The sequence below is a fragment of the Notolabrus celidotus genome, chromosome 13 (genome assembly GCF_009762535.1).
Source record: "Notolabrus celidotus isolate fNotCel1 chromosome 13, fNotCel1.pri, whole genome shotgun sequence".
Classification (NCBI taxonomy): Eukaryota; Metazoa; Chordata; class Actinopteri; order Labriformes; family Labridae; genus Notolabrus; species Notolabrus celidotus.
In genome coordinates this window covers 15,895,464-15,907,480 of record NC_048284.1, presented here as the reverse complement: position 1 = coordinate 15,907,480, position 12,017 = coordinate 15,895,464, and the positions used below count along the sequence as shown (strand labels likewise).

At 43.3% G+C, this 12,017-nt stretch overlaps 1 protein-coding gene across 2 annotated transcripts in view; it reads right to left on the bottom strand.

Annotated features, from left to right (window-relative positions):
- The window catches only part of lpgat1 (lysophosphatidylglycerol acyltransferase 1), a 78,692-nt gene that overhangs the window by 22,727 nt on the left and 43,948 nt on the right, over positions 1 to 12,017 (bottom strand). For both annotated transcript variants that reach the window (XM_034699900.1, XM_034699901.1), the window contains one exon: positions 5,747 to 5,873. In XM_034699900.1, the coding sequence (XP_034555791.1) occupies positions 5,747 to 5,873 (127 nt within the window). The remainder of the gene's footprint in view (positions 1 to 5,746; positions 5,874 to 12,017) is intronic.

Below are 12,017 nucleotides of genomic sequence, written 5' to 3'. Positions count from 1 at the left end.
GTAATACTCTAGAGGCATCCAAGGATAAAAATATAGAGCTGAAAATGAGTATAATATGTCCTCTTAAAGACCTGCACATATTAAGTGTGTTATCTGTGCTGATAGGCTTTGAACTTTGACACCTTTTACAGGAGGATTCTCCCTCTATAGTGCGAGCGGGGGATTCCTCCTGTAATGGGTTTCTTAGGCAGAAAATGTCCTTTAAAGACCCTCGGCTTTGAAAAAATGTGCTCATTAATTATCCTTAGAAACCATCTCTAAATACAGAGGTGCTCATTACTCTCACAGGTTAAACACGACCGAGGAGGTATTGATCCTGGGGCAAGGTGCTGAATTAACATGAGTAAATACATAAGAGGAAAAAAAGACAATGATTTACATCGAGGATATACAGACCTTTCTACAAAATGCTTAAAAAAGGAGGAAAATCTGTGTCAGATGTCTTACGAAAGCTGTGCGGCTGCTAGCTCAACAGTTCTGTGCTAGCACCTTGTCCGAGAGAAAGCCAGGTGTGCAGCTCTAAAGCATCCATGTGATGACCAGGCAGACTCAGACTCCATAAATCATGTCACCTTTCAGATATATTTTCAAACAGCAGCTTTCAGAAAGACACACGGCAGCAAAATAAAAAAAGAGAGAGGAGAAGGTGCATTTAAAGGGAGAGAGAGAGGGATTTGAACGTATTTAACACCCACTGCTGCCCTCACCAGGCCTCTGTACGCCCACCTAGAACTCCCATCTGCCATTCACCGAGGGCTTATGATGCTGCAATCTGGAAGACTGAGATTATATGGAGAGAGGGCAGGAGACAGCAAGGGAGGGCAGGGCTGAGGGTGAGGAGTGGTGACGACGAGGAAAAAAAGGGAGGTGGGGGGATTAATAAAAAAGACAAACTGCGGAGCGCTCAGCGTGGATTCATCGAGAATATTACTTAATTCTTAGCTCCCTGATTTTGAAGGGGGGTGGGGGGGGTCGGTTCACAAGGAAAGGAGGGAGGCTGAGACTGTCACCCGGGGATTCCACAGGATGCGTGTACGCCATGTTACGTCTGCTACACGGCTTTGCTCCGTCCTAAGGCTTGCGCCCTGGTCCACAGGACGCGTGTTGGGAGTGTAGCGCCAGCTCAGAGCAGGCAGGATCAGCTGGGTCCAGTATAGAGAGAACCACATACAAACAACAGGTCACAGAGACTTTCTGTGGTTGAATTTCTGCTCATTTGGAGAGTATTGCATTACTTTTGTGCTTTAATCATCACTGAGTATGCTGCATAACAATAAAGTTTCGTTTTTGCAGGTTAAGAGTTTAATATGAATAATTCGGCTCTATTTTGTTGTCCTGTTACCTTCTGACATAGTTATCATCTTAAAGTCCTGTTGTAGTCGACCTGGATCACAGATATGTGGCTGTTTGTAGCTTACATCCATAATCGGTGAGTGTTTCTGATCTGTACGATCTTTAAACGCCTGGAGTCCGCATGTGATGTGTTATTTTAAAATTGGTGGATGTTGCCTGCGATCCTCGAGCATGACTTCCTGTCCAGGTTGTTCTTTTCTGTGTGTATTGACATGTGCTGGGCGCAGGCTCCGTTGAAAATAGACTTGAATCGTATCTCGCCCTGCGGACCCTAGACCATTGACTAGAACGGGAACGTATCGGCTGTGCAGTGCGTGGTGCATCCTGTGGACTTTTTGTGCGACACAGTTTCCTGCTTTGCACAGATATGTTACATTTCACTGTCCCTATCAAATACTCCATATTAAAATCAGAAGTGCTCCAGAAAACAAACAAAAACAGAATACAAAAGAGCAAGCTGTTTTGATACTGTCATGTTTTTTATTTTATTTTGGCATCTTTCCGCTTGTTCAACTAAAAAATTAGAGCTGGCTGCAAAAAATAGACGCACTCACTGAAAAGAGTGAAATCACAGATTGTCTAAGCTGAGCAGTCAGTCAGTCAGCGAGTGAGCTCCCATGCAGACAGTCTTCAGTCTGCAGATTCAGAATGCTACAGCACAGATAAAGAGCTGACGTTGGTTGTTAGGTTTCTGCAGGCCTTGTTTTTAATAACACTATCAATGCTGCAGTTAAAATATAAGGACATAACAATTTTAAGGAAACAAGAGAAATATAAGATATTGCAGAAGACGCCTTGTAGAGAACAGTTAGCTCATTCATTCTCAGGACAGCAGAGACATCATGTTTATGACATTATCTCTGCAGGCGTCAATGAAATTTGATGACGCTACCTTTTATCACTTTTATCATGCTGCAGTATTCCCTGCTGGTTTAAACTGGTATGTTTAATTCTTCCAAATCGATCTGTGTCTCTCGAGGGCTCCTAATATTATTAGGAGCTATATTTAAAAATTCTACTTTATCACATTAAGGAAATGCACAATGTTTGATCCCAAATTGGTTCTTCATTAGTTTTTTTTTTTGGTTCAATTTGCGCATTGGGCATTATATTTTGGTGAAATGACCTATTTGTAAAATTCTCAAGCTTCCCGAGGGAGCTCAACAAATTTCCGTCTGGGTCGGTCAAGGATTTTGAGTTTTGTGGCACTGGAAGAACAAACTTTAAGATAAAGAGGGTGACACAGAGTCTGCTGAAAAACTTCAAGGCTGAGTTTTACGCTCAGGATTTGACGCCGACCTTGTTTTGTTTGGTGTAGCTCCTGCGAACGACGCTGTTGGGAACAAACTGGTCCCTTGGATTGGTGATATCTTGATGAAGATTACCGCCTGTTGTATTGTTCATGATGCTCTTATGATTCCCAAACTTAAAAGCTCAGATCTTAAAGCTGGGGTTAGTAGTCAGATTTAGATACACTTTTTGTCATACTGGTTAAAATGATCTTTATGTTCCGATGGCAATCAATACATAATGTGTTCTTAAAAAAGAGTGAAAAAAAAAGCAGCTATCTACAGCCGGAGTAAACCTGGGAAAAAAAAAAAAACAATCACCGTCATTAGGGTCTAATTTATGAAACCAATCAAATCCTGTCCTGCCGTTCTGCCCGCCTCCTGCGCGTACATTTCCCCGGCGTTCACCCCCCGTCTCCTGCTTCTGCTTCCCCTGACTCTACTGATTGCCCCTCTCACTCGACCTCAGGCCTGTCCCCTCTGACCCAATGAGGTGCTTTTCTCATGTCCGGATCAGAGTCTGAAAAGCTCTCACCATGGGGGCTCTGACAAGCAAAAGAATTAATGACATTTTGTAAGTCCTACAGAAAATGTATATCTATTGTAGCGTTCGTCCGGACGCTGTAGGGATGACGAGCCGATTCGTGAACACGTTGAGTTTTAATAACCGGTCAATGTCGGCCGTGATCACGCCAACCAACAAAGCAACAATCAATGTTTGAATGAATGAAAAACTTCTCCTCTTGTCTCTCCTCTCTCCCGCTCACACACTCTACACCTCTCCTGATGCCTTCACTAACTGTCAACACTGTAGGAATTAAGAACATCTACACTGAACACGTTTAACAAACAGTAGAGTTGTTACAGTATTATATGTGTTATAACTTTACTCCTGATATCATGTCACCGGTACAACTGGATAATGCTAGCCTGACAGTTGTGAGTACTAACAGCAGCCATGTTTGTTTGTGTTTTTGACTTTCACTATGAGAAGGTTTTGTTGAGGACCAGTTTTGAATCAGTCACGATCATATGGTCGCGAATCAGCGGTGCTCGTGCATGTGAATGGGGGCGTTGTTATGGAGGAGCTCCAAGAGGAGGTGGGGGAGAGGGGTTAGACGAAGCCCTGAGGAAATGCAACATTCAAATTCATGCTAGTTTTCCGTGACTACCAACCCTAGCTTTAAAGTGCTGTGTACCAAGGCCTAAGTTTTTGAAATCCCATCATATTCTTTTTTTTTTTTTATAGTACAGCTGGTAAAGACGCTGCAGAAACTCTCCTGAACTGACGCAGCAGAAACGCTGTCTTCGGGTGGCACGCCTGTCTCGTCGCCTGCTCTCTCCCCACAGTGTTCCCTTGATCAGCAGACAGATTAATCCTCTTGTTGACTCTGCACCTGTACCAGTATGAGTCAAACTTCTGCATGATCAGTGCTGTCTACACTGCTGGAACTGAGTGCACATGCTTGTAACAGGAACAGCTGTGCCTTTAGCCTGGTAGGGTGCCTCCTTGTCAGTCCCCGGGCTGCAGAGCTGCTGACCATGCAAGGGGAGCTGATTGTGTCAATGGCTGATTAGAGAGTCCCCGAGGTGGGTTGGGATGGGTGCATCCTCTGCTCGTCTAATTACAGACTTAATGAGTCCTTAGCTGTAGCCCATGTGGGTGGAGAAGCCTCCAGAGAGGAGCCGGGGAGACCAGGGTTCATAAATCACCTTTTACTTTACCCTCTCCCACCTAGCACACAGAGACTCACACACCAGCACAGACTCACACACCAGCTGTGTCAGGAGGTTGCTCAGGGGCAAAGGGACACGTTAAAGGGGAAGAAGACTTCTACCTGAGGAGGCAGCATGAGCGTGATAAACATTGTTTGGACAATCCACAGAGGACCACGTTTATGATGAACAGAGTCTATAGAAAATCCAATCCTAGCCAACCTTCATCAAACCCATGAGTGGACGGATTAGCCTCAGGGGGGGTACTGGAGAGTACTGATGCAGGACAATATAAAGGGACAAATCATTCACTTTGCATTACAGGCTTGACATTTTTAATTTCACAAAACAGCATGATGAATGTGTTTTTATAGGGACTCCCACTTGTATGTTTTTCACAAAGTTGCTCTAGAGGTCAACATGTCCTTTAAAACATGATCAAAAAGTGTTTACCTCTGGTACAACAAGGACCACCTTGGTGAAAATAGTGACCAACCAGAAGCCAAATTGTCTTCCTAAGTCTCCTCCTCTCCAAAGATTAAAAAAAACAAAACAGAAAATGTTTGATTCCACTGATTTATACGTTTATGACACGAGCAGTAAGCTAGAGAAGACTCATCAGGATAAACTGTACACTGGCATTTACAGCAGCCAATAGCACTGATGTGTGGTACGACTTTTCCTCATGACTGAGGACAGTGATTAGGGGGAATTGAAACACAAGAAGAAAGCAGATAGAGGCGCAGGATAATCAAAAAGGGTTAGATGGCACAATCTGGGATAAGGATCAGAATTTACAGATCTGTGTTTTCTGAGTTCAAACAGCAGCATTATGAATAGCTACAAAAGCTAAAGCTACTGTATGTAAACATGCAGCTACATCCTGGCATATTAGTGATGATCAATGTGGGGGGGAAAACCTTGAAAAAACACAAGAAACGCTAGCAAACATGTCGCATACACAAGATAGGAGGAGTACACACGTTGCTCAAGAGGCTCTGTGAAGTTTCAGTGTAACTATGATCCTGCAGTCGTGTTGGTGTGTGAACAGAAGAAGAGTGACTCCCTGCTTATGAAGCCTCCTCTTTTAAAAGGAACCATCACTGATATATGGGGGCTGTGACAGCTGAGCAGCAGGAGCACCTTCTTTCTCACTGTCTATCTTTTTTAAAAACATGCAGTTCACTTGCAATGATGACATAACGCAGCACATTTCCATGTGATGCCTTTTCTTTGCATGTCGGCAGCGCAACACATTTGCATAGTAAAAATGGACCTGGCGTTCCCCTCTCGTGTGAATGACAAATTACACTTTTGGAAACCAGGTCAGGACAAATCTCAGATGAAAATGTGGAAGGTGATCGTGAAGGCTGTGGTTCTATTCTTACCTGTAATGTACATGTGTGACTGTAGGAGGCCTGTAGCCAAAGATCCAGGTCTGGATGTCCATGGGTCTAGCTTTTGGGTACGCTATGGTGACGTCTATTACCCACTGCAGCCCTCTGCGTTTATTACCTGTCAGGGCAGAAGCATAAGTACAGAGTGAGGTAGGAGGAATTTTAAAAGGACGCGGTTTTAGGCTGGAAAGGGCTAAACAGGACACACAAAACAGAAGCTTCACAGCTGGTAGAGACTCAATGACACTTCTTAAGATCAGATTCTTGACTTTACAGGAAGCTGAACCCCAGTGTTTAAAATAAAATCCAGCATTCCTAACCAGACGAAATGTCAGCAGTCAATAGAAGGCAGCTTTTGAGACATACAGTATTTTAGTTTAAGTCCTAACTTGACATAATTGTCTGACAGCTACGTTTTATAAAAAAAGATAAACTAAGTTTTTAAAAAAGAAAGGTTTTACTAAAATAATAGCTTATAAGGTTAGCTAAAGGCAGGTAACCACTACAGGATAATCAGGCTGATTTTTGATCTCCCCCTTACGATCAAAGCCAGCAAAGGCCCGATTGTCGGATGTTTGCACACGACATTGTGTCTGATTCTCCTGTGGTGTGGGGTGTGTTAAGAGTGATTTTGTCCGACTGGAGCCGCTCGGAAGGCCCCAGAAGGATAAATGAACATGTTTAATATTTGCGCCTTGAAATCCTGTAGTGTGTGGGATGCTCCGAGAAGAGCCGAGCACGCACACACAGTGTGTAATGTCATGTGTACCCGAGCAAAAGCCAATCAAGACGCGAGCTGACTCAGCTGACTGACGGAAGAGGAAGTAAAAACAAACACAAACGGGGCGCTGTTGAACACAAAAGTCTCTTGCACCTCCGAAATGGAAGACCAACTGGTTGATTTGTGGCAACAGCATGGATGTTTATACGACGTGTGTTTTCGTAAAGTTAGAGGCCGAAAACAATCACTATGGCTTCTTCCTGTTCGTCCGCCATGTCTGTTTACACCCAAGTCACGTTGTACTACGCGAGATTTGGAACATTGAGCGTGAAGAACCTGATACTCTGCTGAAGAATGGGTTAGAGTGTTGTGTGCTCCGTAGTGCACACACCACACACTATAAGATCAGAAGAGAGAGATCTTGTGCGATCTGTCTTTTTTTATCATCAAGTGTGTGGTCTCTAAATGTGTGAAGGTTTGAAGAATCCTGTAATGTGTGCCAGCCTTAACTAAAGCTAACCTTGTATTAATGTTAAAGGAGGAGAAAAAGAGGCATACAAAAGATGGGTTGAAAAAACTGGTGAGACAAGGAGGGACAAAAGATACAAAGGGGAATGTTAAAAACTTGATAAAGATGTCTGCTGCGAGGTTACAGGTATGCAATTAACCATACACATGATAAAGACTCAAACATTTACTCACCTGCATATGACTGAAAATAATATAAAAATACATCAAATAGAAGGAGGTGTATCAAAATCTAGAATATATTTCACTATATTTAACCTCTTGCCTGTTATTTATGCTCATCCTGCAGAACTGAAGTGACATTTCCACTGAAAACATCCAGAACTTTTAGTACCAGAAATTCCCTTTCATGGTTATGGCATAGTTATCTGAGCAACACTGCAACAACAGTAAACATGGAGAGGTTGTTCAGGTTGTGTTGTTGCTGACATATTGCTTTATAATCAAAAAACATCAATGAAGAAAAGCTGGAAAAAAGAAGAGTGATAACAGCAATGCAAGAAAAAGCAAGCTCAAAGCACCCATAATGCAACAACTTAAGAAAACAAAGGGATTTTAAAGGCTGGTGCCTGTGTAATAACATGCTGCAAGTACCTGAGCAGTCACCCATTTAGTGCTACAATACCTCCCCAAAAAGTTCCAGTGTTTCTGAAAACTTTTCATACCTGCTTCCAAAATGTACTTTCAGAGGTTCCTAGTCCCAAGTGAAAGTTCCTGCAGTGGAAACACAGCTAAATATTACCGGAGTGTGAGTGTGAGTCTTTGAGAGAAAAAGAGGCAGATGCTTTCCACAGCATGTCAGTATCAGGCATTTTGGATCTTGAGAAACATCAAAGAGTTGCCTCACACATTGCTTGAAGCCGTATTTCATCAGTTTTGACAGCTAAATGCTTCTGGCATTAGGGCAACCTGTAACCTGCCAGGACTTGCCTTTACGTACCCAAATTAAAACCAAACGTAACACCGAACTTTGGGATTTGACATTGAAAATGTTTGAAAAAAAAATTAAACAAGGTCTTCAAATGTTAAAAAACAGAACATGACCAGCCTCAGTCAGCACATACAGATCTGACAAGGAGGTTGATGTGAAGCAGTGCAGAGTGAACTGATGTCACCGTCCAGCCTGCTGTTCCTCCCCCTCTAAGAGCACACTGGCTCCTGCATGTAAAGTAAACATGCCATGCCTGTGTGACATGGAAAGGCTACATTTTACAACTGATCGGCTTACATTACAACCTGACGGTGTCGACGGCAGTAAATCTGGGAATGTTGCTAACGACATTATCTTAACCTTTTCACACACATAAAACGCAGTAAAATGTGAGACTGGGGGATGAAGAGTGCGATGGATATGTTATTAAAATAATGGAGAGAAGTCTTGGTTTACACAGACATCAGAAATACCATTCTTACATGCTTTAAATATGCTAAGTATAATTATGAGTTCAAATGCGATTTACTGTGGACACATGACGACACCTTTATGGAACTGGGGTTCACAGGGGAAGAACAAGACGCAAGGGACCGAAAGAAGATAGGGTAGAAGCTCTCAAGTTACCTGGTGGTGCAGCCAGGTGTGTAAGCTGTGAGCCCATGTCCAAGAACTGACAAAACTGCTGTCACTAGTGAGACTTGGTAACAACAGTGCTCAAGGACCTTTCTGAATCAGAGGATACCAGTGGCTCACATGGCTGCACCAGGACTGTTCCCTGCCTCACTGAACACTGCTTGTTTACTCGCTTTCTTCAGTTTTCAGAGGTTAAATCAGATTTCCAGAAAAGGGGAATGGAAGTGAGTCTTCATAGTAAGTTTTCAGTGGACACTTAATGACACAACCCATGGTCTGTTTACTTTATACACTGCGTTGGCTGTTGAAACCAAACTGACCTGACATCACAAACTCTACAGACATTACTGTGTCAGCCAGATATGGTTCAGCTTTTTTGCTATAAATCACTATTCTTTAAATTGTAATAAACAGAGAATTATTACTTTGTCATGTTGTTTATAAATTGGTGTGTCCTGTTTACATATTGTAGATACAAGACACTGATTAATCAAACCAAAGCATCACCTAGCCTCTAAGCTTGATCTGTAAATGCTCTTGTGTGGAGTCTATTTTAACTTCTACTCTTATTGTATATTCGCTAATATGTAATTTATTTTTCATTCTCTGTCTTTATCTTTCCGTATGTTTGTGCTGCTGGGGAAAAAAATCCTAAAATCCGGGAAGCAATACAATCTCATCGTATTTTGCAAGTCAGCGTTTCTTAAACTATTGTTTATGAGTGAAGTATTAGAATACAGTTTCCTTGTATTCGTACAAATTAAAGCTCCTTTGAGGAGGTTTTTTACTAGTTGTATGAAGCATTCCAAATTAATACTGATGTCTCTTTAAGACCTATGAAGGTAAACAAGACCATCAGTGACATGACTGTCTAGCTCTTTAAAGTTATTTTTACAGTCTGTGTCCACTGCAGCAGGGTAGGTGTCGAGCTAGACACTCTGCTTAACATCCTATTTTTTAAGTTTTCCATGGCAAAGACTCTACATGCTCGATACAGTTAACTGTTACAGGACATAAGGATGAGAGGTACAGGAGAAAATAAGTACGAAAAAGCTATGCATCTTTAGCCCTGTTTCCACCAAGTGGTTCAGTTTGGTTCTTCTCGGTACGGCACGCATTTTGTGGCATTTCCATTGACTAAAACTGAGACCAGTCCCCAAATTACCGTGCCGTACCGTCCCACTTTTTGGTACCCTTCTGTTAGGGTGCTAGACATACCGATCCGACTCCAGAAGGTGGAGCTAGAAACACCGCAGTCCGTTGATTGGTCAAAAGAATTGTCACTTCCCGTGCAACAGCGGTAATAAAGAACAACATATAACCCCGCCATGTTTAAATCTCCAGTGGACTTCGGGAAGATACGTTTTTTTGTTTGGAAAATTGGCGTCAAGAAACAGCTTTCCATGGTCGACCACGGAGGTGCAGACTTTCCTCACGTTTTTCTTCTTCGTTGCATTTATTAGCGGGGTACACTGTGTCGCGCTGCCATGACTTCACGCTATTACTTAGCTGACGCGGCTTTCGGCATCCGGCTTACACGCCGCCCACCAAGTAGGGCACGGTTGGCTGTGGAAACGCAAAAAGGATCAGGCGTCACCGAGCCGACCCGTACCAAACTTGGGGGGGGCAGAATCAACACAAAAGTTAGTTAGCTAGTTCTGGTTAATGTTTTCTTTCCAGTGAAATCTCCAAGGCCAAACACTTTTGAACTTGTATTGTGATTGTGTTAGCGGACGACATGTTTGCCTACGTGGACAATGTGCACACCTTGTTTTACTGCTGCTTTAATGCTCCCATAAATCAGGAGAGAAAGAAAAGCTGCTGAGACACCTGCTGCTGGCTCACATGTACGATTGTTACGGTTACTTGATAGGCATCCCTGGTATTGATGGGCATGGCTCACACTACAGCTCTCTCTGTGTGGGTAATTGGATCCAGATCTCTGTCCAAGTGTGCTGAAAGGCAGCCATCGCCTCTCCCGTGAGTGGCCCAGCCAAAGGACGAGGCCCTGAGCCAAGATACTGCTGGGTGCCCTATACGCTGTGACAAACAATACTGTAATAACAGCATCCGAGGTAATTTAAAATGACATCAGAGACGCTTCGTCCTTCTATAAACAGATACAGGAAGGAAACATACTGGCAGATACCTGGCTCTATATCAGGCCACCCTGCAGGCTAATTACTACGCAGTTAGTCCTTACCTGTCCCTCCCACTGACTTAAACGAGGATGAAAACAGGCGCTGATTGGTTGGTGCTATCAAGTAATTCACCTTTGAGCACATGAAACACAGTTTTCCCCTGAAATGACTCACAGCTGTGAACTTTGCCTTCCTGCCCACTGTAAATACATTTGATTTACAACTCTTAAACCTTATCAGTCCAAAGCTGCACATGGAGCCTTTTTTTTCCTGCAGGCTGTGAACTACACAGGCAACTGGTGACCCATGTGCTTTGTGTCTGTGCTGAGCAGTGTGTTTAACTCGCTTGACATTGCATGGCTGATACACAGTGGCACACACATTTACATCAAACCCTATTTTCTCCAAGTGGCCCATTTGTCTGTGAGTGAGTCAGCAAGCTCTGGGCACCTCTGCAGAGCATCAGGGAGGGTCAGAGGGAGACAGAGCTGTGTCTTTGAACGCTGGTGCTAACACACACACACACACACACACACACACACACACACACACACACACACACACACACACAACACACAACACACAACACACACACACACACAACAAAAGAGCAGAGGATGGAGAGGAGCTCTTGTGGGTGTGTATGTGTGTGTGTTTTTTCTCTCGCCCTAGGTTTAATGCCATTAGCTAGATCCAAGTGGAAGGACGAGCACCACTGCAGCAACCAGCTTCCCCTCCTCCTGAGCTGCAGAACCAGAGGAGAGGACACGGGAAGCTACAGAATAAAACTGGGATCTAAGCTGGAATTACTGAGTGCAGAACGAGATGGAGACATAATACTTGATGAGAAAAAGGATAGACAAATCTATACCCCTTGAAGTGTTGAAAAAAATCTCCTTCCAGCCAGAGGTCATTAAACAAAAACCCTCTGCTGTCATCAGCATTTGTTGACACTGATGAGATGGTGAAGACTCAGTGCAAAGTTAGCACAAAAGCCCAAACAAAAAAACGTGCACACACAGCACATAATTTGGCACATAAATGAAGCTGTGCTCGCTTTTATCTTTCTTTTTACAACGCCTAGTGAAGACATACTCCTCCTCTGGTTTGACAGTCTGTCCTGCAGATGGATAAACAGACAGCATCTTGCTGTTAGTGCTGAGGCTGTTGGACACAGAGCTGTGTGAGCAATCCAGTGGAGGGCTGAATTCCCTGAGCCATGTTCTTCATAGTGCTAGCCTAAAGTCTCTCCAAATTACTATTAACATAGCAGACCCTTTAAAGGGATTTGAACTAAAGCCAGGA